A 27,803-nucleotide genomic window follows, 5' to 3' on the forward strand; every position below is an offset into this window, starting at 1 on the left:
AGAGGCAGATTGAGGGAGGAAACAAAGCTGCTAAGCTAGCACTGACACCGGTTACACTTGGGTAAGAAAGAGATCCAAACGAAGGAGAGTCATGTTGAAAAAGGCTCCTCAATGACATTTTATTAAACCATGTTGGGGTTGTGTATAATTCTTATTCAATCATATAAAATATTACTAAAGCAATAATAAAAGGCGTATTTATTTACAATGTGTTGAATATCGCACTTGAATATCACACCAAATCATCAAACAGTCACATTTCACTGGCTGTCAACCAGAGTGTCCACCAGACGGTCTGGCAGTTTTTCTAAGGCAGTCTTGTTCCAGTTTAGATGTTTGGGGATTTTAGGGGCAGTTTCCAAGACAAAAATTATACCTAGTCCTGGACTAAAAAGGATTTTTGATTGAGATTCAATATTGAGCCATTAGCCAGGACAAGGATTAATCTGTGTGAGAAAGCACCTCTGAATTGAAGACAGACAGACCATAGAAAATACAGATATATGCCTTGCTAAGAAGAGGCATAAACCTTTAACTTTTGTCAGCAGTGAGAGAGAGATTCAGGGTCACGTGGGGCCTGGGAGGACCTTTGAGGTCAGCCGAGTCTGTCCAGGAGGCCATGTTCTATCAGTTTGATGTCTTCCACGTCATCTTTGATCACACTGATAAGCTGACTCAGACCCTCCTGCTGCTGCTTCAGGTGCTGTGGAGAGGAGAACGGTGAGACACTCGGTCAGCAATACTGACCAACCACACACATAAACAAAGACACCTAGAACTACTGAAAAAAGAAAGAAAAAAAAATAGAATTTTAACAGTCTCACCTGTCTGATCTCTCGGAGAAGGTCTCCGTCCACACTATATCGTTCCTCTGAGCGCACCGCCCCAAAGTGGTTCTGCATCCGGATCTGAGACATCAGCTCGTTCAGACGCCCCTTATAGAGCAACAACCATTTCAAGTGAATTTTATAGACAAGGTCCTCAAATTACATGAGAAATACTGTACATCCAACAAGAAAAGAGCAGGGTCATCAAATCTGAATCAGTGAGAGGCGACAGGTAGCATAGCAGATAAGAGCATTGGGCCAGTAACAGAAATGTTGCTGAGTTCCCGAGCAGACTAGGTGAAAAATCTGCTGATGTGCCCTTGAGCAAGGCATTTAAACCTAATTGTACCTGTAAGTCGCTTTGGATAAGAAGAGCGTCTCCTAAATGACCAAAATGTAAATAGGTAGGGTGTCCAGAGTTGCAGCTAAAAGTCAGCTTTTAGCATAGTCACGTAGGGCATGGCAGAGTGCCAGCGTTTGTATGGAATAACCAGATGTTGCAGTGAACTTACCTTAAACTGCGTGGGGGCATTGAGTTCACACTGGATGGTGTCCAGCTGCACTCTTAGGTGCTCCTCATCTACCTGGATGGCATAGCCACTCTTCCTCTGAATCTCCTGCTTGATCAGCACCTAAACACACACACACAGTTTATAAACTAAGGCTGTCCCTGACAACAACAAAAAAAATCTTGGTGTTTTGCAGGTACCATTTAATTTAATGAGGCTGTCAGTTGAGGACTTGTGAGGCATCTGTTTCTCAAACTAGACACTAATGTAGTTGTCCTCCTGCTCAGTTGTGCACCGGGGCCTCCCACTTCTTTCTATTCTGGTTAGAGACAATTTGCACTATTGTGATTTTGAGCCTGTAATCAAACCCACAAATGCTGATGCTCCAGATACTCAAACAGTTTTATTGCTTCTTTAATCAGAACAGTTTTCAGTTGTGCTAACATAACCTGTTTGCAATTTTCTAATGATCAACTAGCCTTTTAAAATTATAAACTTGGATTAGCTAACACAACGTGCCATTGGCACACAGGAGTGAGGGTTGCTGATAATGGGCCTCTGTACGCCTATGTACATATTCCATTTAAAAATCTGCCGTTTCCAGCTACAATAGTCATTTACAACATTAACCATGTCTACACTGCATTTGATCAATTTGATGTTATTTTTTAAAATGTGCCTTCTAAGTGATCCCAAACTTTTGAATGGTAGTATGTATGTATGTGTATATATTACATACACGCACGAACGCACACAAAGGTTTGGATATACCTACTCATTCAAGGGTTTTTCTTTAGTTTTTACTATTTTCTACATTGTAGAACAATAGTGAAGACATCAAAACTAAGAAAACACATATGGAATCATGTAGTAACCAAAAAAAAGTATTAAACAAATCAAATATATTTTAGATTCTTCAAAGTAGCCACCCTTTGCCTTGATGACAGCTTTGCACACTCTTGGCATTCTCTCAACCAGCTTCATGGAATGCATTTCAATTAACTGGTGTGCCTTGTTAAAAGTCCATTTGTGTAATTTCTTTCCTTCTTAACCTGTCTAGGACACATGTTCCGCTAGCAGAAAAAATATACACTTGTTAACGCAACCACTGTGTCAGACTTTTTTTAAAACATTACGGAAAAAGCATACCATGCAATAATCTGAGATGGTGCTCAGAAGTACACAACATGTCTCCGCCATGTTGGAGTCAACAGAAATACGAAATTACATCATAAATATTCACTTACCTTTGATGATCTTTCATCAGAATGCAGTGCCAGGAATTATAGTTCCGCAATAAATCGTTGTTTTGTTCGATAATGTCCATTACTAGTGTCCAATTAGCTACTTTTGCTAACACGTTTAGTTCACATGTCCAAACGCTGGCGCCAGTCCAGGCGAACTCGGACGAAAACTTTAAAAAGTTATATTCCAGGTTGAATAAACTGGTCAAATTAAGTAGAGAATCAATCTTCAGGATGTTGTTATCATATATATCTAATAACGTTCCAACCGGAGCATTCGTTTTTGTCTACAGAGTAATGGAACACATGACAATATCATGAGAAATGCGCCTGGCCAGGAACTGGCATTCTGCTAGACCACTGACTCAAATGGCTGCCATCCGGTCCCACATCACACTAGAGGCTTCATTCCACGTTCTACTGACTGACATCTAGTGGAAGGCGTAGGAAGTGGGAACAGATCCATATCTTACTGGGATGTGAATAGGCGATGAGTTGAAAATCAACCAGCCCCAGAATTTCCACTTCCTGTTTGGAAGTTTGCCTGCCATATGAGTTCTGTTATACTCACAGACATAATTCAAACAGTTTTAGAAACGTCAGAGTTTTCTATCCAATAGTAATAATAATATGCATATATTAGCATCTGGGACAGAGTAAGAGGCAGTTCACTATGGGCACGCAATTCATCCAAAGTGAAAATGCTGCCCCCTATCCGTAAAAAGTTACCCGGTCTAGGATCAGCGGAACCCCTCGCCAAAAGCCAATGAAATTGCAGGGCGCCAAATACAAATCAACAGAAATCTCAAATCAAATTTCACCATTTTAAAGATACAATTCTCGTTAATCCAGCCACAGTGTCTGATTTAAAAAATGCTTTACAGCGAAAGCTCCACAAACGATTATGTTAGATCACCACCAACTCCCAGAAAACCCCAGCCAAAGAGAGGAGTCACAAAAAGCACAATTAATACAATTAATAATACTACATGATTCCAAATGTGTTTTTTCATAGTTTTGATGTCTTCACTATTATTCTACTGTGTAGAAAATAGTAAAATAAAGAAAAAACCTTGAATGAGTAGATGTGTCCAAACTTGTGACTGGTACTGTATATTACTGCTCGGCTAAAATAATCTTGGTCGACCAACAGCCTAACAACCAAACAATCAACTAACTGGGGTCAGCCCTATTATACACACATAGTTTAATAAATATTTAATCAAGACAGAATATCATTAAGTTAACTGTCGGCATTCAAAATATGTTCACACACCGCTGTACCAACTGACAACAGCCAGATGACTTGACTTAATAATAATGTATGGCACATACCTGTAGTACTCTGTGAGAGAGATCCATCAGCTTCCTCTTGTATTGAGCGATCTTAGCCACTGTTGTTGCCTGGTTCTTCTGCAGTTCACTGATGTCATTAGAGATGATCTGGTGAAAGACCACAGGAAACGTGTACATAACTACATAGGAGGAACCCACCGACAGCATATAAAGGAGGGTACTGAGAAGCTGAGGCAGTACAGGACAGCTGTAACAAAGGCCAGCGTAACGTAGCTCCCCTCCTGGATAGGTCACGGGTACCCAGATTCGTCTATCAGAGTCTCCTTTGCACAGTCCTTCAAGCTGAATAAGAACCAGCAACCTAAGGTTCTTTATTCATTTTATGGTACTGCAATTTCCCTATCCCTCTACACTCGTTTATAACACTTCTAGAAGCAGGCCATATACAGTGGGGGAAAAAAGTATTTAGTCAGCCACCAATTGTGCAAGCTCTCCCACTTAAAAGATGAGAGGCCTGTAATTTTCATTATAGGTACACTTCAACTATGACAGACAAAATGAGAAAAGAAATCCAGAAAATCACCTTGTAGGATTTTTTATGAATTTATTTGCAAATTATGGTGGAAAATAAGTATTTGGTCACCTACAAACAAACAAGATTTCTGGCTCTCACAGACCTGTAACTTCTTCTTTAAGAGGCTCCTCTGTCCTCCACTCGTTACCTGTATTAATGGCACCTGTTTGAACTTGTTATCAGTATAAAAGACACCTGTCCACAACCTCAAACAGTCACACTCCAAACTCCACTATGGCCAAGACCAAAGAGCTGTCAAAGGACACCAGAAACAAAATTGTAGACCTGCACCAGGTTGGGAAGACTGAATCTGCAATAGGTAAGCCGCTTGGTTTGAAGAAATCAACTGTGGGAGCAATTATTAGGAAATGGAAGACATACAAGACCACTGATAATCTCCCTCGATCTGGGTCTCCACGCAAGATCTCACCCCGTGGGGTCAAAATGATCACAAGAACAGTGAGCAAAAATCCCAGAACCACACGGGGGGACCTAGTGAATGACCTGCAGAGAGCTGGGACCAAAGTAACAAAGCCTACCATCAGTAACACACTACGCCACCAGGGACTCAAATCCTGCAGTGCCAGACGTGCCCCCCTGCTTAAGCCAGTACATGTCCAGGCCCGTCTGAAGTTTGCTGGAGAGCATTTGGATGATCCAGAAGAAGATTGGGAGAATGTCATATGGTCAGATGAAACCAAAATATAACTTTTTGGTAAAAACTCAACTCGTCGTGTTTGGAGGACAAAGAATGCTGAGTTACATCCAAAGAACACCATACCTACTGTGAAGCATGGGGGTAGAAACATCATGCTTTGGGGCTGTTTTTCTGCAAAGGGACCAGGACGACTGATCTGTGTAAAGGAAAGAATGAATGGGGCAGTGTATCGTGAGATTGAGTGAAAACCTCCTTCCATCAGCAAGGGCATTGAAGATGAAACATGGCTGGGTCTTTCAGCATGACAATGATCACAGAACCCACACCGCCGGGGCAACGAAGGAGTGGCTTCGTAAGAAGCATTTCAAGGTCCTGGAGTGGCCTAGCCAGTCTCCAGATCTCAACCCCATAGAAAATCTTTGGAGGGAGTTGAAAGTCCGTGTTGCCCAACAACAGCCCCAAAACATCACTGCTCTAGAGGAGATCTGCATGGAAGAATGGGCCAAAATACCAGCAACAGTGTGTGAAAACCTTGTGAAGACTTACAGAAAACATTTGACCTCTGTCATTGCCAACAAAGAGTATATAACAAAGTATTGAGATAACTTTTGTTATTGACCAAATACTTATTTTTCCACCATAATTAGCAAATAAATTCATAAAAAATCCTACAATGTGATTTTCTGAATTTTTTTTCCTCATTTTGTCTGTCATAGTTGAAGTGTCCCTATTTTGAAAATTACAGGCCTCATCTTTTTAAGTGGGAGAACTTGCACAATTGGTGGCTGACTGAATACTTTTTTGCCCCACTGTATGTGTACGGGTTAGCAGCGCAATTGTAGAGGAAAGCTCACGTCTACTCTGGACTGGTGCTGTTTGGTCATCTGGTCCTGAATCTTCAGTCTGCGGAGTAGTTCTTTGAAACCAACCATGGGGACGGGGATCAACCTGTAGGATTACGAATATCATCAGTTCCATATACAGTTTCAAAATGATCATCTAGCTCAGAAGAATTAATGATAAGCTTTTAATAACCTTGATTCACATTGAACAACTTACTTGTCCGCATCAGGGTTATCCACCTTTGCCTGTTCCCAAATGATGGGATCCACTCCTGAAAACAAGCAACAAAACTCTGAGTCATATACAAATCACATTCTTAGTGCTACATGTGAACCAAGTAGTCCATACGCTGTTGTTTCAATAAACCATTAAATGAAACCAAACTGAAATCCATGAAGCCACAGCTGTTGTACAATAGACATCTGGTTACCTAAAAGCCATGGCCTTGTTCCCATGCTCAGACGTTGCATGCATAAACCAATGGTTGCGTGTCAGATCATCGACTGTGTCATCCGGGCACCAGATTGCTATAACATAATGTGCTTAAGCTGATATGGAAAATACCTATTCAGACGCTGTAAAATCTGGCATGCATCAGCAACGTCTGAGCCGGGGAATGGGACCATGCTCTCAACATAATGACTCAGTTAACTTAGTTGTGACGGAGGTGAGAGAAGAGCGAGTATGGGGAAGACACACAACCAAATTTACCTGCTGGTGCATTCGCCAGCAGCTGTTTGAGCTGTGCTGGTGAGAGCTCAGTGCGTGTAACAGACATGAAAACTGCTAGCTGTGTGAGCTGGGCCTTAGTGTTAGCCTGCTCTACATAGCTGTACAATGTTGTAGCTGGGATCCTCTTAGATGTGCCGTTAGGAGAACGCTCCACCACATAGATCACCACCTCCGTCCTAGAAAGATAGACAGGCATTCAGTGTTACACGGTCCACTTAGAGGGCTTCTAAACGTTCACTCATTTGAAAAACAAGAAAATGGCAGCCCTGCCACTTGGTTTGCTATCAAAGTGAGTATTGGGGCTGGAGAAATGTAATCTCTGTTAATAGGCTCATACATTGAACAATGGATGCAGGGACTGACAGATCATGAGGTCAATGTGATAAACTTAACGATACTACATACAGTATATTCTCTGTTGTGTACCCATAGACTGTGCCTGGTAGTGTCTACTACTACTCACTGGTCATCAGGCAGGGCTTTGACTCCCTCTACGTTGACGGTGAGAGTCTGGTTCCCTCCCAGCACCTTGTGTAGAGACTCAACCAGCTGCTGCTGTTGGCTACGAACATCAGCCTCCTTCTTATTGAAGGCCAGGACAACCAGACCATCCTCATCCTTACTGCCTGGGATACAGCTGTAGCCCACCGCCTTGCAGACACAAACAGATATGATAAACTTGCAGTTTATGTCCTTTGTATTCTCTAGATAGAACTTTGATGGTCTCCCTTATGCCGACATATTTGTGACAGTTAATTGAACTCCAAAGCACTGGTCTACACCACTGCAGTTACCGTCAGACGGTAAAAGAAAGGAATAGTACAACAAACCTCATCAACATGTGAAAACAAGTTTAAGATTAAAACAGCAATTTGCTTTATTAAAATAACAAAACACTTAATGTCAAAATATGCTGATACGAGGCATTACCTTGAACCTGCAGAAAGGGTTCTCCTGTGTGAAGTCTACAGGGGGGAGTTGGTTGTTGAAATAGCCCTTGCCTGTTCCCCAGAAGGCCTGGAGCTGATTCCACTTGGCCAAGATGGCATCTCTCTCGTCCCCAAGCAGGGTGGGGGCAGACAGGGCGTTAGCTGTGTGGACGAGCTGATTAGACTGGGCCGGGGCCTGGGCCTGCTGCCCAAAAAAGCTTCCTATATAGCGCAACACAAAAGAGAACTTAGCTATCCTAGCAAAACATAACTTGTTTGGTTTGCATACACCGGGGGTCAATCGCAATAGTCTATCCTTAATTCCTCCTTGCGTTCTCTCCTCGTCTCAGTCTCAAATCGTTGGATCTTCTGTTCCCTCTAAGGTTAAGGCAGCGAGGAGAGGACCCTAGGAATTGAGGAAGGACTTTTGAGATTCACCCCTGCTCTTAGCCAGAGGAACACTTACCTTGCTGTTGCTGCTGTGGCTGGATATTGAAGCCACCAAATCCACCTCCTAGAGTTGTCCCCAGACCTGTTCCAAACCCAGCTGCAGCAGTAGTGCCAGTGCCCAGCCCAGAGGAGAACCCAAATCCCTTATTCTGGGTATTACCAAACAGTCCTCCTGGAAGGATAAATAATTATATCAATAAAACCATTAAATGGAAAATATAAGGATTTGTTGAGTATTTTGGCTTAGAATCTTAGGTTCGGGTTATAGTGTGTTGGTAATCTGAGAATGGAATGCTAGTATCGGGAGAGGCTATGGCAAGGAGATAACATGTTATGGTAGAGTGCACCATCTAGTAGTTGCCATGCAGAATAGTAGGAGCAAGCAGAGTAGGACAAGGCCGTTCCTGCCCTGGCTCTCTCTGTCTGTACCCAGCCCTGCCCCAGCGAGTTCCACAGTCCTGACCTGTTGTGCTTGCAGGAGCGGCGAAGCTGAAAGTTGACCCAGGCGCAGCAGCGGATGTAGTGGTTGTCCCAAAACCCCCAAAAGCACCTGAGCAAGACAAACCAGACCATCAGACAGAAGTAAGAGAGCATGGATGAATGGATGGATAATGGAAAGAAAGATGAGAGGGAGGGCGTAGAGATTAGGGTTGCAAAGGGTCGAGAACTTTCCGGAAATTTTCATGGTAAGTTAAGCCCAGTAATGTTGCTTAAATTCATCAAAAAAAAGTTAGCTTATAACAGTGAACCTTTTTTGTGGAATACACACACGGCAATTCTAGGTCTTGTGGCATATTTTGGTTAAACTATCCCCAATTCAATGGAATTGCAACCCTCTGCATGCACAGTGCGTTCTTCCATCACATGATGCCGATTCTCAAGAGCTTGCACACTAAGGAGATGCTATTGAGCCAACACTAATACACTGTCTGAGCCAAGGACAACATACTTTCTGGTAAGTTTTAATTACAATACTGGGTGAGGTGAATATATTCTATATGGCATACATTATTTTTTGTTAACTAGTAAATAGTAACCTACAACAATGTGTGTTTAAATCATTTCTAACTAGTTAACAATTTTTGCTAGTTGGTAGCAAAAACTGTGGGTTTTGGCTTGCTTGAGCCTGCTAACTGAGTGTTAATTCACCTGTTTCCATACATGTTTCATTTTAAAACATTTATCTTACAAAGGAGTTGTTTAATCTAACCGCTTAACTATTTATATGTACATGGTGTGTGTGTGTGATATATATATATATATATATATATATATATATATATATATATATATATATATATATATATATATTCTTTTTTACATCTAATCTTGACAGGAAAATGCCACGGGCACTATCTGATGTGTGGAGATATTTCACTGCAACTAATGTAGAAGGAAAAGCTGTGTACAGCAGATGAGCTGAAGGCAGTCATCAATGACCTTGAACCACAGAAGGTATTTGCACTGGTGACAGACAATGCTGCGAACATGACGGCTGCTTGGTCTAATGACATCATGGCACTGAAAACAATGGATCAACTCTACAAGAGAGCCAAGGAAATGGTTAGGTATGTGAAGGATCATCAAGTTATAGCAGCAATCTACCTCACCAAGCAAAGTGAGGAGAAGAGCACCACATTCAAACTGCCCAGCAACACCCGTGGGGGTGGTGTTGTCATCATGTTTGACAGTCTCCTGGAGGGGAAGGTGTCTCCAAGAAATGGCCATATCACAGTCTGCCGATATGGACAGCACGGATCCTCCTAGATTATGTGTTTTGGGAGAGAGTGGTAAGTAGCCTGAAACTCCTGAAACCGATAGCAGTAGCCATTGCACGGATTGAGGGAGACAATGCCATCCTGTCTGATGTTCAGACTCTGCTTGCAAATATAAGAGAAGAAGTCCGTACCGTCCTGCCCACTTCACTGTTGCTCCAAGCAGAGGAAACTGCCATTTTTAAATACACTGCTCAAAAAAATAAAGGAAACACTTAAACAACACAATGTAACTCCAAGTCAATCACACTTCTGTGAAATCAAACTGTCCACTTAGGAAGCAACACTGATTGACAATACATTTCACATGCTGTTGTGCAAATGGAATAGACAACAGGTGGAACTTATAGGCAATTAGCAAGACACCCCCAATAAAGGAGTGGTTCTGCAGGTGGTGACCACAGACCACTTCTCAGTTCCTATGCGTCCTTGCTGATGTTATGGTCACTTTTGAATGCTGGCGGTGCTTTCACTCTAGTGGCAGCATGAGACGGAGTCTACAACCCACACAAGTGGCTCAGGTAGTGCAGCTCATCCAGGATGGCACATCAATGCGAGCTGTGGCAAGAAGGTTTGCTGTGTCTGTCAGCGTAGGGTCCAGAGCATGGAGGAGCTACCAGGATACAGGCCAGTACATCAGGAGTGGTGGAGGAGGCCGTAGGAGGGCAACAACCCAGCAGCAGGACCGCTACCTCCGCCTTTGTGCAAGGAGGAGCACTGCCAGAGCCCTGCAAAATAACCTCCAGCAGACCACAAATGTGCATGTGTCTGCTCAAACGGTCAGAAACAGACTTCATGAGGGTGGTATGAGGGCCCGACGTCCACAGGTGGGGGTTGTGCTTACAGCCCAACACCGTGCAGGACGTTTGGCATTTGACAATGAGCCATCCCCAAAATGGTTGGAAAGTGACAGTGAAGATGAGGCCTCAGAATCTGATGTTCAAGAGGTGGACATTGAGGAGGTCCCGGGAGAAGACATGGAAGCCTGAGAGGAAGACAACCAAAGCTTTAGTCTCTAGACTATCATTGTACAGATATGTTGAAAACGTTTTTGGGAGAGGCGATGGATCATTGGGGATCATTCAAAATTCCCTTTTGTTGTTCAGTGAAATCGTCCCATGTTTAGAGTCAACTCATTTAATTAAAGTTGAATTCGTAACTAATTTTTTTTTATTTTTTATGTCTATTGGAAGGATTTAATCATTTGCAATTATGTCAACTTATGATAAGGTAAAAGGTTTATATGATATGGTAAATATATCCAATGCAAAAAACATCTACATTTAAATGGTATTAATATTATTTTGAATATATTCCCGTTAATTCCCATATATCCATGCTGGTCATTTATGAACATTTGAACATCTTGACCATGTTTTGTTATAATCTCCACCCGGCACAGCCAGAAGAGGACTGGCCACCCCACATAGCCTGGTTCCTCTCTAGGTTTCTTCCTAGGTTTTGGCCTTTCTAGGGAGTTTTTCCTAGCCACCGTGCTTCTTCACCTGCATTGCTTGCTGTTTGGGGTTTTAGGCTGGGTTTCTGTACAGCACTTTGAGATATCAGCTGATGTACGAAGGGCTATATAAAATAAATTTGACTTGACTTGATATCCCACGGAAAGTTTCCACCTCTAAATATTCCCCCAAATGTGCAACCCTAGAAGAGATCAATTGATTTCTCCAAGGGAGGGGGTCCCTAATGCTTTTTTAGAGTGGAGAGGATTAATACTCTTGAGAAATAACACAGAACATGTCATGTGCCTGCCAGGCAAACAGTGCCCTAACAGATTCAGGAAAATGCGATAAGAAACACATAACATTCCACAAAAAGAATCTAGCACAGCCTTTCCCAACTCCGTAATCAGAGCCCACCAGTTTGACACAGGGACTGTGCTGACAAAGGCTGTTGTAGCAGATGTATCCAAAACAGGCAACATGCAAAACATCATTAGATGAGCATTTAACATATGCATAGGGTGAGATGGAGATATACAAAAACACCACACCAAAATAATACACAGTCGTGTAGGGAGAAATGGAGAGGACAAATATGTGCTGTAGACATACTAGACGGATTGACTGATTAATATATATATTTTTTTGTTAAAGGCCTGCGCTAGCCAGGCTATTACCAAAATTGAACACAGTGGCTGCTGTGGTAGCTGCACCAAAGCCCCCAACATTAAAGCTGATTGCAGCCACGTTGGGAGATGCTGCATTTAATCCAAACCCCCCAGAATTAAACCCACCAGACGTGGTGCTCCCGGCTCCTAGCCCCCCAAATCCTGTAGCCATCAGGCAGGCAAGGCAGGCAGTGAGAGAGAGAGAGAAAGGGGTGCAGAGGAGGGTTAGTGTAGAGAAGAGCACCGCGACAGTCGCACACTGGGAAAGCTTCAAACACATTGTATGTACAAGAGTACGCCCGGTAGCGTCATAACAGATGAGCCCCAACAGTGATGTTTTCAGTTGATGGAATTACTAAGCAGAGGAGATGCAACTGAAACTAATTAACAGCCACAAACCTCAACTCCCTGCTCTGTTAATCAGTCAGTAAATGAATAAGATACTAGTATTATGCTGAATACACGGGTGTAGTTGGATGGTTATTTAGTAGTAACCACATTTCACACTTATGTGGTAAGCTGGTAGCCTGGGTGCCAGTCTGTTTCTACTCTCTTGCCAACTCCTTATAGTTTCGGAAATCCCAGACCTAGGGCAGAAATAGCACGGATTCTCTTGGCAACTACGAAAAAGAAAAGATCCTGGGGAGTTCTCTTCAAACAGACAACTCTCCCAACAAATCACGAGTTTGGGTAGGCAAGGCTTAAAATGTAGGCAGGAATTGTGCTCATGAAAAACTTACCATAGGCAGACATGCCAGAACGTCACGATTCTATACCTAAGTTCACAATCAAAACCTTTGCAGTGGTTTCAGTGTAGGTAGTTGAGGCAAACTAGTAAAAAAACACTCATTTAAAATAACCTCTATGATACTATTGTGTGTCCAGGAGACGTTTACGCTAGGGCAACAAGCAGATAAAGCAGTTATGAAAGCAGAACTCTGCCCTTTCCTCTATTCCAAACTGACATTGTATATGTACAGACAAGTTAGGCTGGAAGGAAATCAGTCTGTCTAAAAAGACTAAACTCTTTCTGTCATTGTCATGCAAAACATCATCATGCTGTTTGGTTTGCCAATGAAGTAAGCAAGAGAACAAACAGATGTGGTACAGGGCTAGTTGGCTGGTTAGTTAGTGAAGTTGGCGTGACTGTCAAACACTGATGTAGTGGACAGTCCCAGTCTTACCTGTGGTGGTGGTGCCGAAGCCGCCGAAGCCAGCGGGGGCCGCAGCAGTGGTGGTGGTCCCGAAACCAGGGACTGCAAGACCTGCTATAGCCAGGAAGAAAATAATTTAAGTCTTTACAATGGGGAAGAACCACAACAAACTCTTCAGGGAGAGGAGAGAAAGAGCAGGATGAGACAGTGCAGTTTAAAATTCCCCTTCACCTCCATGAATCAGTGATAGTGTGTGGGGCCAGGGCCATTGCAATGTACTTACTGCTGCTGAGTCTGAATATTTCAGTCATCCTTTGCTTTGCCAGAATTCTGTTCCATTTCACCACCCATGTATTCACAGAGCCCCAATCAAAGATGCAAGACAGTCCCCAGGGACTAAACAGTGGTATTAGAATACTGCCAGTGAACCTTGTCTCATCATTCTTGCCAACGAGACGAGAAATGTGGTGGAGCATGATAAATAATTTCTCTCAAGGTCCTGTTCATGTTTAATCATCAAGTCTTTTGTGGGGTGCTGGCAGAGTGATCTGCTTTATTTGCAATCATAAAGGTCCTTAATAGCTAGACTACAAAAAGTTGATCTTTGTTGGATAAAGCAACCTCATTTATTCAGCATAGGAAATTGCAGCATAAGCATGCTATTGCGCCTACAGACTGTGCTGAACTTGGTTGAGCTACTGTTTACTCCGCCTGGGATTATTTGAGAAACCTCTACACCGGTCTACATTCTCAAGCAAGTAGCCTAGCTAGTTAGCAGATTACTCTTATTCTTCTGAGTGATGAGAATGCATTTTGGTTAATGGGGAAGCTGCTGTGCCTTGAAAATGAACAGAGATATTTACTACCAAATCCCGATGAGGCACTGGTGGTGGTCATGGCAAAGCCAAAAGCTGAGGGTGCTGTTGTTTTGGCAGCAAATGAACCAAATTAAAATCCGTTGGTGTCTTGACCAACGACAAAATACGTAGTCAGACAGTGGAATGTTATGAGGATGGATGAAGTGGATAAAGTTGATGCCGCAATGGGCAACTGCATCCCTGAGTTAAAAGACAACCTGCAGAACAGGCTGCTACATTTCAGAATGTCGCATTTTGATACAGAGGGTCACAATACAGAAAGAGAAACAACACTGCTTTGAGAATCACTCCTATCAATAATCACATTGAAATCAATTGCACGAGAGGGGGGATATGAGGTTGCAAGTCCTGTAAAAACAAACAGCTCAAAAACCACATGGAATCTGGCAATAATGTGTACATCACTGGTTAAAAGACAATTTGTAGAAGGCAGATCTAATTTTTTTTAAGTGGGTTTATCACTTCCATTGAGATCACCCTGAAATCAATAGAACAGGGGGGAAAGGTTTGGGGTGTAACACTGTTTAAAATTAACACTATTCAAAGGTGCCACAGAAACTTGGAAAAACGTATACATGGTTGGTTAAGATGAGAATTTGTTGAAAGCATCCATCTATAGTTTGGCATGGCGGGTGTTGATTTCGGGAGGCTTCCATCATGGTAATGGGAACATAAATAAGTTCTGTTAGTTAACTAATGAATCACGACCCGCCATAGGATATCAACAGTGACCACGGTTGGCTGCTATTTAAGTGATATGTTGGTTGACTTTCAAATCCGTGTATTGGTGTGGCCAGCGACTTCTGTAGAGACTGCCCAAATGTACCTAGCTTTGTACCGCAACTAGCCATTTAAATTATCATTTATATTAAATTTGCCAGCTTTCATAGAGTAGGCGTGTATTAATAATAATATATTTAATATAAGTAGACATGCACTCAATTGACTGTAGCGCATATAAAGCACCCACAAGCTACCGGTGGCTGAAAACACAATCATCGCGGAATAAACGAGCGACGAATTTCACGGCCAAGGGTGGTCCAGATAACCTCTCCCGGGTAGGGGGCAGTGTTTTCACCTCCGGATGAAAAGCGTGCCCAAAGTAAACTGCCTGTTACTCAGGCCCAGAAGCTAGGATATGCATATAATTGGTAGAATAGAAAACACTCTAAAGTTTCAAAAACTGTTAAAATAATGTCTGTGAGTATAACAGAACTGATATGGCAGGCGAAACCCCGAGGACAAACCATCCAGGGGGAAAAAAAATAGATGCCTTAGGATTTTCCAATTGTTGTCTATGGGATACCCTTATTATTAGGAACCTGGTTGCAGTTCCTATGGCTTCCACTAGATGTCAACAGTCTTTAGAAATTGCTCTATGTTTTTCTTTTGAGAAATGAAGTAGTCCTATTCATTTTAAGTGTCACTCCAGGTGGACTCCACTGTTTTGGTGCGCATGAACTGGAGCTTGCTCCATGTTGTTTTTATCTGGTATTTTATCCAGTATTATTCAGTCTTACATTTTTGCGATTATTTACATTTTAGGGTACCTGAGGTTGGATTAGGAATGTTGTTTGAAATGTTTGGACCAAGTCTACAGGTAACATTTTTGTGACATAAAAAAGGACGTCATCGAACAAAAGGACCATTAGTGATGTTTCTGGGACACTTTGGAGTGCCAACAGATTTTCAAAGGTAAGGCATTAATTATATTGCTATTTCTGACTTTTGTGGCACACCTACCTGGTTGAAATATGATTTCCATGTGTTCGTATGCGGGGCGCTGTCCTCAGATAATCGCATGGTTTACTTTCGTCGTAAAGCCTTTTTGAAATCTGACACAGCGACTGGATTAACAAGACGTTACACTTTATTTCTATGTATAACATATATTTTCAAGAATGTTAAATATTTGAATTTGGTATTTGAATTTGCCCATAAGAAGTAAAAAAAATCATGCCTTCCTCCCTGCAAGTGTATACTCGTCAGACGTCATCAGAAGTGTCAACTTAACTTGAGGGCTGAGCGGGTAGGGTGTCTTTTAAGTGTTTGGACCGCAGCCAGTGTGTCGGTGTCTTCAAGCAGTACATGACAGTTATTTTGGTCGACCATCGGTGGCAGCATTGAGTCTGTTCTACAGGGCTTCTAATTTTGCAGCCCCTAGACGTAGAAGAGTGTTTCCGGTGGAAAATGTGAATACTAGAGGTCGACCGATTAGTCGGAATGGCCGATTAATTAGGTCCGATTTCAAGTTTTCATAATAATCGGTAATCATCAACCGATCATGGCCGATTACATTGCACTCCACGAGGAGATTGCGTGGCAGGCTGACTATCTGTTATGCGAGTGCAGCAAGGAGCAAAGGTAAGGCGCTAGCTAGCATTAAATGTATCTTTTAAAAAACAATCGATCTTAACATAATCACTAGTTAAACTAGTAATATCATCAACCATGTGTAGTTATCTAGCTTGTCCTGCGTTGCATATATTCGATGCAGTGCCTGTTAATTTATCATTGAATCACAGACTACTTTGCCAAACAAGCGCATTCACAAAAAAAAGCACTGTCGTTGCACCAATGTGCACCTAACCATAAACATCAACGCCTTTCTTAAAATCAATACACAAGTATATATTTTTAAACCTGCATATTTAGTTAATATTGCCTGCTAACATGAATTTCTTTTAACTAGGGGAATTGTGTCACTTCTCCTGCGTTCTGTGCAACAGTCAGGCTATATGCAGCAGTTTGGGCCACCTGGCTCGTTGCGAACTGTGTGAAGACTATTTCTTCCTAACAAAGACAGCCAACTTTGCCAAACGGGATGATTTAACAAAAGCGCATTTGCGAAAAAAGCACAATCGTTGCACGAATGTACCTAACCATAAACATCAATGCCTTTCTTAAAATCAATAAACAGAAGTATATTTTTTAAAACATGCATATTTAGTTAAAAACTTCATGTTAGCAGGCAATATTAAACTAGGGATATTGTGTTACTTCTCTTGCGTTCATTGCACGCAGAGTCAGGGTATATGCAACAGTTTGGGCCGCCTGGCTCGTTGCGAACTAATTTGCCAGAATTATGACATAACATTGAAGGTTGTGCAATGTAACAGCAATATTTAGACTTATGGATGACAAGATAAAATACGGAACGGTTCTGTATTTCACTGAAAGAATAAACGTTTTGTTTTCGAAACGATAGTTTCCGGATTTGTCCATATTACTGACCTAAGGCTCGTATTTCTGTGTGTTATTATATTATAATTAAGTCTATGATTTGATAGAGCAATCTGACTGAGCGGTGGTAGGCAGCAGCAGGCTCATAGGCATTCATTCAAACAGCACTTTACTGCGTTTGCGAGCAGCTCTTCGCAATGCTTCAAGCATTGCGCTGTTTATGACTTCAAGCCTATCAATTCCCGAGATTAGGCTGGCAATACTAAAGAACCTATTAGAACATCCAATAGTCAAAGGTATATGAAATACAAATGGTATAGAGAGAAATAGTCCTAATAGTAACTACAACCTAAAATTTCTTACCTGGGAACATTGAAGACTCATGTTAAAAGGAACCACCAGCTTCCATATGTTCTGAGCAAGGAACTTGGCATTTGTTTGGCACATTAGTTTCTTCTCCAACACTTTGTTTTTGCATTATTTAAACCAAATTGAACATGTTTCATTATTTATTTGAGATTAAATTGATTTTATTAATGTATTATATTAAGTTAAAATAAGTGTTCATTGTTCATTCAGTATTGTTGTAATTGTCATTAGTACAACTATATATATATATATATATATATATATATATAAAAAATAATTAAAAAAATCACCCGATTTATCACTATCGGCTTTTTTTGGTCCTCCAATAATCTGTATCGGCGCGTTGAAAAATCATAATCGGCAACTAGCCATCTAACATTAAAAGTCAGTCAAAATGTTAATTTAAATGGTCACTTAAATGGCTAGTTGGGAGAAAAATATAAATTATCCGTGCCATTTGTGAAAATCCTGCAAAATGAGTACAAAACCAAAGATATTGATACATTTTATGCAATTGTGTCATTGTGTTGACTATACACTTTTAAACTAACATCACCAATCTGAGGGAACAATTGTGTGTAATTCCCGCCAATTTGATGTAGTCAAAACGTAAATTTGTGTAATGTAGGAACACAATCATAACATCATGGAAAGAAGTATGTGGTAAAATAATTTAATATCCTAATTTAGGATAATAGTAAATGAAGCAAACGCAGATGTTACCACATTGCTATATTCTTATCTAGTTTAACCAGTTAGATAGATAAAAAAATTGTTAAAAAAATCCTAAACACAATTTAACCAGGCGATCTAAACTAGAGTCTATGCGGAAGGATGAATATTTGACGTCCTTACACTTGCTCGTCCGCAAAATAAGGGATTCAACAGAATGTTGCTGACGACTAGGTAGCTAGTGTAGTTAGTTTGCTTCGCTAGTTAACTATATTAGAAAGCTTACAACTGGCAGTTTAAATAGCAAGCTGACTTAAATCGATGATTCTCTATTTATGTGAGAATAGTTCATACAAACTGACTAGCTAGCTAGTGTATGAACATTCTAGTTAGCTAACCTTAACTGGCTTGACCTGCAGTCAAGGCCGCCTTTCTTACTTTTGTGGTTTCGTTAGCTGTGGCGTACGTAAATGAAATCATAGCCATCCGTCCATCAGAATCTCTGCTGTTGATATTAATGTAAAGTGCTTTCTCATAAATTCGATATCAATAGATGGAAATATCTCCTTACTTGCTGGGTTGGTGGCAGCGCCGCCAAAGTTGAACGCCATGATTACTCCTGTTCACAGCAAATTGGGTCCGTGCAGGAAGTGTCGTTGGATTGTATAGTTCCGCGAAATAAATTTTTCTTCTTCTTTGATGAGGTTTAATGGTGGTTGGCATCCAATAAATGTTGCATTACAGCCACCTACTAGACTGGAGTATAACTGCTTTATAACTTTGCTTTAATTTTTTTAAACAAATAAACAAATACCCTACTATCTAACACTGCACTCACAAAAAACAGCATACTCCAATGTTTAAATATATTTAGTCCTACTTCAGGCCAACAGCCTGAAAGGATGGGACACCACCACTTAACACACCCTGTAACTCTTCTGACGTTCAGTCTCGCACACCCAAATACCTCTCTGCATCTGCCACCGCAACCTCAATTTTCTGCGACTTACATTCCATCCCTGCAGTACAGTTCATAACCATTGCTATAAATGCTAACTGAAACATATATCACTTGTTGGTTTATCCCTCTGTATTGGTACCGATCTACTCACACCACTCCTCTCAGGATCCTTGACCCTTCTTCCCCTACTTTCTTCACTGCCTCAGCATATGACAACCTCTGCACTACTATAACCCTGGAAACCTCAACCTGCCTCTCTCGCATGGGACATTTCTGATCCCCAGCCCCCTGGGCACCCCTACATACAGTATACCACTACTTTCCCCAATGCTACACATTCTTTGGTCTCATGCCCTTCTGCACACATCTCACACCTAGTAACCTCCCTCCTACACACTGCTGCCACATGCCCATAAGCTTGACACCTGTAAAAATGTAATATATTCGGCACAAAAGCTTGTGCAAAATAACTTATATATCCTGACTTCACATTGTCGGGCAAAGCCTCAACATCGAAACTCAAAAGAACAGACAAAACTCTTTTGTTTCACCACTCACACCACCCTGTCTGCATCGCAGTATACTACGAGTATCACAAACACCAGGAATCTTCCCCTTCAGTTGGTCAGCTTTCACATTTACCACTACCCCAGTAATCACTCCTTTGAATTGCATTTATTTTGGGTAACAGACATATACAACAAAATGTACAATGTGGACCCAAAGGATATCACTTAAAAGTTTTAATTAAAATGCTTGTTTCCAAAGTGGTTCTCAATGGTAAAAATTGTGCCCTTTTCTTGCGAGCAAAACAATTCACATCTCTTGCCCCCATTCGTTTAACGCGGAGCGCCAACTCTCTCTAACCAGCAGAAACACATCCAATTATCACAAGACCACTTCTGGTTACTCTCACCGATTCCACAGCACCCAACTCTGTTTTCACTCACCCTGAAACCACAAATGGATCAGCCAAAAGGCAACTGTCCACTTTTTAAAAAAAACTCAACTCCTACTGTCACAGACTCATCTTTAACCTAACCCTCGGTGCAAGCCTCGGGCTAAGAGAACTTCACCACACCTACCACCTCAGATAGTTCGCACTCATTCACTTCCATTTCTCCTCCTGTCTTGAGCTCACTCTGCTTACACTTTCTACCAGTCTTCTTTATTAACAAACCATCTCCCTTTTTCCCGTCACTCAAGCTCGCCCTCTTCCTCCCTCTCTCAGACCTCCTCTACCTCTCTTTTCCCTTCATTCCTCCTTATAATAATACTGCACTTCTGACAGACATTTTGTTCTTGCCTTCTCAAGGGACGCCATTTAACAGGCTGTCACAATCTCCCCCGCAAATTAAACGTTCAGTTGATATAGTTCTAACATATAAGTTGAAATAGTGAATTTATTATAAAAACGTTTTTTTTCAGACAGCAATTCAATGCTCTAGTTTCTACTGTATATTTGAAATTGAGCATCTAGTTTACATCATCATAAAACATAGGCTACACAATGTCTTGGTCAATTGAAAAGCCACATCATCTACACCTCACCTGGGGTGTATTCATTAGTGGTCATGTCTAGAAGGGATACAGCTTTTGTTATGCATTTTAAATAACCCTACCTCGAACCTTAACTTAATTATCCTAACCAGTTACATTAATTATCCTAACCTGCTGCGTAAATTCTCCTAATTTGTTACGAAAAGTACATTTTGACAAAAGCTGTACGCCATCTAGACAAAACCTTAATTAGTCAGATTATGTTGCAAAACATTGGTCTGTTGCAAAATGTTTTTTCCCAGTGATTGGGATAATAGTCTTCCTCACAACTTAATAACAGTTGACACTCACTCACCCTCACAACTGTCAAAATGATTCTTGTTGGACTAATGAATTTTTCTAGGCAGTATCACAACTAGCCGTGATTGGGAGTCCCATAGGGAGGCGCACAATTGGCCCAGCGTTGTCCGGGTTTGGCCAGTGTAGGCAGTCATTGTAAATAAGAATTTGTTCTGAACTAACTTGCCTAGTTAAATAAAGCAGGAGTCACAAGAACATTAGTGAGGTTGGAAAGTGATTAGGCCTGACTCGCAGTCAGCGTTAAAATTCATCCCAAAGGTGTTCGATGGAGTTGAGGTCAGGTCTCTGTGCAGGCAAGTTAAGTTCTTTCACACCGATCTTCACAAACCACTTCTGTATGGACCTCACTTTGTGTACTGAGGCATTGTCATCCTTCAACAGGAAAGGGCCTTCCCAAACTTTTGCCACAAAGTTGGAAGCACAGAATAGTCTAGAATATCATTATATGCAGTAGCGTTAAGATCTCCCTTCACTGGAACTAAGGGGCCTAGCCAAAACCATGATAAATAACCCCAGACCATTATTCCTCCTCCACCAAACTTTACAGTTGCCACTATGCATTGGGGCAGGTAGCGTTCTCCTGGCATCTGCCAAACCAAGATTCGTCCGTCGGAGAACCAGATGGTGAAGCGTGATTCATCACTCCAGCGAACGCTTTTCCATTGCTCCACAGTCCAATGGTGGCAAGCTTTACACCACTCAGCCGAAGCTTGGCATCGCGCATCTTAGGCTTGTGTGCGGCTGCTCGGCCATGGAAACCCATTTCATGAAGCTCCCGACTAACAGTTCTTGTGCTGACGTTGCTTCCAGAGGCAGTTTGGAACTCGGTAGTGAGTGTTGCAACCGAGAACAGATGATTTTTACGTGCTGCGCACTTCACCGGTCCCGTTCTGTGAGCGTGTGTGGCCTACCACTTCGCAGCTGAGTCGTTGTATTTGTATTTGCAGCAGCTACTCTTCCTGGGATCCAGCAACATTAAGGCAGTTATATACAATTTAAAATATTACAGGACATTACATTTCATAACACTTTTCTCAACACATTAAGTGTGTTCCCTCAAGCCACTACTCTACTATCACATACAGTACCAGTCAAAAGTTTGGACACCTACTCATTCCAGGGTTTTTCTTTATTTTTACTATTTCTACATTGTAGAATAATAGTGAAGACGTTAAAACTATGAAATAACAAGTATGGAATGAGATCGCTTTATATAAACGTACCATGTATGTAAAATGTATGTACAGTACCAGTCATTCAAGTGTTAAACAAATCAAAATATATTTCAAATTCTTCAAACCCTGTAACGACGGGTGAGTGGAATGAGTGAGGAGTCAGATGCAGAGAGGGAAATGAACGGGAAAACGCTTTAATGTCCTTCAAATCGTAACAGGTCCAAAACATGGGTGAATGCCCAAAACACTGGCGCAAAACCAACCCAAAACCTAGACGCACACTGGACAGCAAAAAACCCAATACACGATACATCACCAAACGTAACAACCAACAAGCCCGCACAAACACCAGCGGGCAAAACTAACCTAAATAACACCCATCCCAAAACCCCAACAAGGAACAGGTGAAAACAATTAGACAAAAACAAACGAAAAGGAAAAAGGGATCGGTGGCAGCTAATAGACCGGCGACGACGACCGCCGAGCGCCACCCGAGCAGGAAGGGGAGCCGCCTTCGGTGGTATTCGTGACAGTACCCCCCCCTGACGTGCGGCTCCCGCAGCGCGCCGACACCGGCCTCGGGGACAACCCGAGGCGCAGGGCGATCCGGATGGAGGCGATGGAACTCCCTTAGTATAGTGGGATCCAATATATCCCCCGCCCCTCACCCGGCGCCTGGAGTCCAGAATGGACCGTATCGTGTACGCCGGGGACCCCTCGATGTCCAGAGGGGGCGGAGGGACCTCCGGCACCTCACTCTCCTGCATGGGACCAGCTACCACCGGCCTGAGGAGAGACACATGAAACGAGGGGTTAATACGATAATACGAAGGGAGTAACAATCGATAACACACCTCGTTTATTCTCCTCAGGACTTTAAATGGCCCTACACACTGCGGACCCAGCTTCCGGCAGGGCAGGCGGAGGGGCAGGTTTTGGGTCGAGAGCCAGACCCTGTCCCCCGGTGCAAACACGGGGGTCTCACTGCGGTGACGGTCAGCGCTCTTCTTCTGCCGTCCACTCGCCTGACGCAATGACTCCTGGACGGCTCTCCAGGTCTCCTTAGAGCGCTGCACCCACTCCTCCACCGCAGGAGCCTCGGTCTGGCTCTGATGCCATGGAGCCAGAACCGGCTGGTACCCCAACACGCACTGAAACGGTGACATGTTGGTAGAGGAGTGGCTTAGTGAGTTCTGGGCCATTTCTGCCCAGGGGATGTATCTCGCCCACTCCCCTGGAGTCCTGGCAATACGACCGCAGAAACCTACCCACCTCCTGGTTCACTCTCTCCACCTGCCCATTACTCTCCAGGTGATAACCCGAGGTCAGGCTGACCGAGACCCCCAGCCGCTCCATAAACGCCTTCCATACTCTGGACGTAAACTGGGAACCCCGATCAGAAACGATATCCTCGGGCACCCCGTAGTGCTGAAAGACATGGATGAATAGTGCCTCCGCAGTCTGCAGGGCCGTAGGGAGTCCGGGCAACGGGATAAGACAGCAGGACTTAGAGAACCAATCCACAACGACCAGGATCGAGACAGGGGAAGATCCGTAAGAAAATCCACTGATAGATGGGACCACGGCCGTTGTGGAACGGGAAGGGGTTGTAATTTCCCTCGTGGCAAATGTCTAGGAGCCTTACTCTGAGCGCATACCGAACAGGAGGAGACATAGAATCACACGTCTCTCACCAAGGTAGGCCACCAGTACTTCCCTCTAAGACTTCGCACCGTCCTCGAAATACCCGGGTGACCTTATGAGGGTAGACTATGTGCCCATCGAATCAATTGATCACGAACAGCGAGCGGCACGTACCTACGACCCTCCCGGCACTGTGGAGGCGCAGGTTCCTCCCTTAGTGCCTGCTCGATGTCCGTGTCCACCTCCCATACTACCGGTGCTACCAGCTTCGCAGCCGGAATGATGGGAGTAGGATCGATGGACCGGTCATCAGTGTCGTATAGGCGGGACAGCGCGTCGGCCTTAGTAATGAGGGAACCTGGTCGATACGAGATCGTAAAACGAAATCGGGTGAAATACATGGCCCACCTTGCCTGACGAGGATTCAGTCTCCTAGCTGATCAGATATACTCCAGGTTACGATGGTCAGTCCAGATTAGAAAAGTGTGCTTAGCCCCCTCAAGCCAGTGTCTCCACACCTTCAGAGCCTTAACCATGGCCAACAACTCCCTATCCCCCACATCATAATTCCGCTCCGCTGGCCCGAGCTTCCTCGAAAAAAAAGCACAGGGGCGGAGCTTCGGTGGCGTACCCGAGCGCTGGGAGAGCACAGCTCCAACCCCAGCCTCGGATGCGTCCACCTCAACTATAAATACCAAAGAAGGGTCCGGATGCGCCAACACTGGCGCTTCGGTGAACAGCGCCTTCAAACGGCGGAACGCTCCATCCGCCTCTGCTGACCACTGTAAACGCACCGCCCCCGCCCCCCCCCCCCCCCCCCCCCCCCCCCCCCCCCTTCAGCAGTGAGGTAATAGGGGCCGCCACCTGGCCAAAGCCCCGGATAAACCTCCGGTAGTAATTGGCAAACCCTAAAAACCGCTGCACCTCCTTTACCGTGGTGGAAGTCGGCCAATTACGCACAGCCTTGACGCGATCACCCTCCATTACCACCCCCCAGGTGGAAATGTGATAACCCAGGAAGGAAACGTCTCGTTTGGAAAATTCACATTTCTTTGCCTTCACATACAGGCCATGCTCCAGCAGTCGCCCAAGAACCTTGCGCACCAGAGACACATGCTCGGCGCGTGTAGCATAGTAGATCAAGATGTCATCAATATACACCACTACTGTCCGTGCAGGTCTCTGAGAATCTCATCAACGAAGGATTGAAAGATGGCTGGAGCATTCTTTAACCCGTACGGCATGACAAGGTACTCATAATGGCCAGATGTGGTACTAAATGTGGTTTTCCACTCATCTCTCTCCCGAATACGCACCAGATTATACGCGCTCCTGAGATCCAGTTTCGTGAAAAATCGCGCCCGTGAAATGATTCCACCGCCGTTGCAATGAGAGGTAGTGGGTAACTATAAAACCCACAGTGATGGAATTTAGACCTCGATAATCAATACACGGACGCAAACCACCCACAAATCACCCATCTCCACGAAAGTTTAGGATTGTGAATAGCCAGCCAGGGAATCCCCAGTACCACCGGAAACGCAGGTGAATCGATAAGGAACAGACTAATCCGTTCCTTATGATCCCCCTGCTTAATCATCTCCAGAGGAATCGTGGCCTCCCTGACCAGCCCTGACCCTAACGGTCAACTATCTAAGTAGTGCACGGGGAAGATCTACCTTAACTAACGGAATCCTCAACCTCTGAGCGAGTCCGTGATCTATAAAATTTCCCGCTGCACCTGAATCGACTAGTGCCTTATACTGGCGAGAGGGGAAAATCTTAAGGAAACAGATTAACAAAAACATGTGTCCAACAGGAAGCTCTGGGAGAGTGTGGTGCTGACTCACCTGGGGTGACCGAGGAGTGTTCCGCCTGCCCTCTCGACTCCCAGATGGACTCCTCCAGCACCGACCGGAAGTGTGCCCTCTCTGGCCACAATGGGTACAGGAGGAGCCTCCTCCTCCGGTCTCCCTAGACGCAGCCCCTCCTAGCTCCATTGGGATTGGAGCGGGGGGGGGGGGGGGGGGGGGGGCAGGTGGTGGAACTGACAGGACCCTTTCAGAACGTCCGCGAGCAGCCAGCAGATGGTGTAGCCGGATAGACATGCCGATCAGCTCATCCAAGCTGAGCGTAGTGTCCCGAAAAGAAAAGCCAGCTCCCTGCGGACGTGCTCTCTTCGGCTACACCTATAATGGTCTATCAGGGCCCTGTCGTTCCACCCAGCTCCAGCGGCCAAAGTCCGGAAATCCAACGCAAAGTCCTGCGCGCTCCTCGTCCCCTGCCGTAGATGGAACAACCTCTCACCCGCCGCTCGGCCCTCCGGAGGATGATCGAACACAGCCCGGAAACGGCGGGTGAACTCCAGGTAGTGGCCCCTCGCTGAGTCGGGCCCGTTGCAAACGGCATTGGCCCACTCCAGGGCCCTACCCATCAGGCAGGAGACGAGGACACTCACGCTCTCCTCATCTGAGGGAGCAGGCCGAACGGTGGCCAAGTAGAGCTCTAGTTGTAGCAGAAATCCCTGGCACCCCGCCGCCGTTCCATCGTACTCCCTCGGAGGCGTGATGCGCAGAGCAGTGGCACCGGATCCCGCTGGAGGAGATGGTAGAGTTGTTGGTGGGAGGGTAGGTGGGGTAGTAGGGAGACCACTCCTCTCCCAACGATCCATCCCCTCCATCATTGATCTATTGCTGATCCGATGGAGGATGGACATATGATGAAGGACTCTCTTCTCCATCGTGGGGAGAGGGGTGGTCGCTGCTCCTGCTGACTCCATCTGGTGGTGCGGGCTTCTGTAACGACGGGTGAGTGGAATGAGTGAGGAGTCAGATGCAGAGAGCGAAATGAACGGGAAAACGCTTTAATGTCCTTCAAATCGTAACAGGTCCAAAACATGGGTGAATGCCCAAAACACTGGCGCAAAACCAACCCAAAACCTAGACGCACACTGGACAGCGAAAAACCCAAAACCAAAACACGATACATCACCAAACGTAACAACCAACAAGCCCGCACAAACACCAGCGGGCAAAACAAACTTAAATAACACCCATCCCAAAACCCCAACAAGGAACAGGTGAAAACAATTAGACAAAAACAAACGAAAAGGAAAAAGGGATCGTGGCAGCTAATAGACCGGCGACGACGACCGCCGAGCGCCACCCGAGCAGGAAGGGGAGCCACCTTTGGTGGTATTCGTGACAAACCCTTTGCCTTGATGACAGCTTTGCACGCTCTTGGCATTCTCTCATCCAGCTTCACCTGGAATGATTATCCAACAGTCTTGAAGGAGTTCCCACATATGCTGGACTCTGCGGTCCAACTCATCCCAAACCATCTTAATAGAGTTGAGGTCGGGGATATAAAACATATTTTGATTTGTTTAACACTTTGGTTACTACATGATTCCATATGTATTATTTCATAGTTTTGATGTCTTCACTATTCTACATTGTAGAAAATAGTAAAAATAAAGAAAAATGAATGACTGATACTGTACATACATTTTGCATACACATTTTACATACATGGTACTTTTATATAAAGCAATCTCATAACAATATATTAATACAATCAATACATTAACTAAACATAAGCTTTTTAATCTCACCCCTCACCCACTCTCAGCCCATACCACCTATCACCATAGACCACCCTCATTTGGTTTCCATGTGCCATATATTTTTCAATTGTGCTGTGATGTTTTACATACATTTTGAACCTTTCTAATCGTATAGTATCCACAGATTGTGAGCTAAAGATGAAAACCTTTCCTACAAGTATTATTATGTTATTTATTGACTGTCTATGGCTTTCCAAATCGCCCAACACTGCTATTTTCAGGGTCAATTTTAAGTGAACGTTGTGATTTTTTTTACCATTCCTGAACCTGTGACCAGAAACAATACAATACAATACCAGAATAAATGGCCTAGTAATTCT

General features: G+C 43.8%; 1 protein-coding gene across 8 annotated transcripts; it reads right to left on the reverse strand.

The window, feature by feature from the left end:
- Positions 1–89: 89 nt before the first annotated feature.
- On the reverse strand, positions 90–19,441 carry nup54 (nucleoporin 54). Of its 8 annotated transcripts, none has more exons than XM_021603201.2 (14): positions 18,790–19,441; positions 13,147–13,230; positions 12,089–12,124; positions 8,526–8,612; positions 8,079–8,234; positions 7,614–7,774; positions 7,147–7,334; positions 6,663–6,859; positions 6,168–6,222; positions 5,963–6,056; positions 3,916–4,023; positions 1,340–1,459; positions 825–935; positions 90–703 (listed from the first exon to the last, which is right to left on the reverse strand). In XM_021603201.2, the coding sequence occupies exons 1-14, from the start codon at positions 18,827–18,829 to the stop codon at positions 596–598; spliced, it is 1,545 nt and encodes a 514-aa protein (XP_021458876.1). In that variant the 5' UTR covers positions 18,830–19,441; the 3' UTR covers positions 90–595. The 8 variants fall into 8 exon arrangements, with proteins under 8 accessions (XP_021458876.1, XP_036833624.1, XP_021458874.1 ...); XM_036977729.1 differs by having other exon boundaries at positions 7,614–7,834; positions 13,147–13,227; positions 18,790–19,440; XM_021603199.2 differs by having other exon boundaries at positions 7,614–7,834; positions 18,790–19,440.
- Between the last annotated feature and the right edge of the window lie 8,362 nt (positions 19,442–27,803).

Source organism: Oncorhynchus mykiss, chromosome 5, assembly GCF_013265735.2.
Source record: "Oncorhynchus mykiss isolate Arlee chromosome 5, USDA_OmykA_1.1, whole genome shotgun sequence".
In the NCBI taxonomy this organism is placed as follows: Eukaryota; Metazoa; Chordata; class Actinopteri; order Salmoniformes; family Salmonidae; genus Oncorhynchus; species Oncorhynchus mykiss.

Excerpts from the sequence above, each read along its gene's own strand:
- nup54 (XM_021603199.2), bottom strand. The coding sequence starts at position 18,829 with ATGGCGTTCAACTTTGGCGGCGCTGCCACCAACCCAGCAA. Across the intron at positions 7,835-8,078 it reads GCCACAGCAGCAACAGCAAG|GAAGCTTTTTTGGGCAGCAG; the intron begins GTAAGTGTTCCT and ends TGCGCTATATAG. Across the intron at positions 4,024-5,962 it reads AGCACCAGTCCAGAGTAGAC|ATCATCTCTAATGACATCAG; the intron begins GTGAGCTTTCCT and ends GTCTTTCACCAG.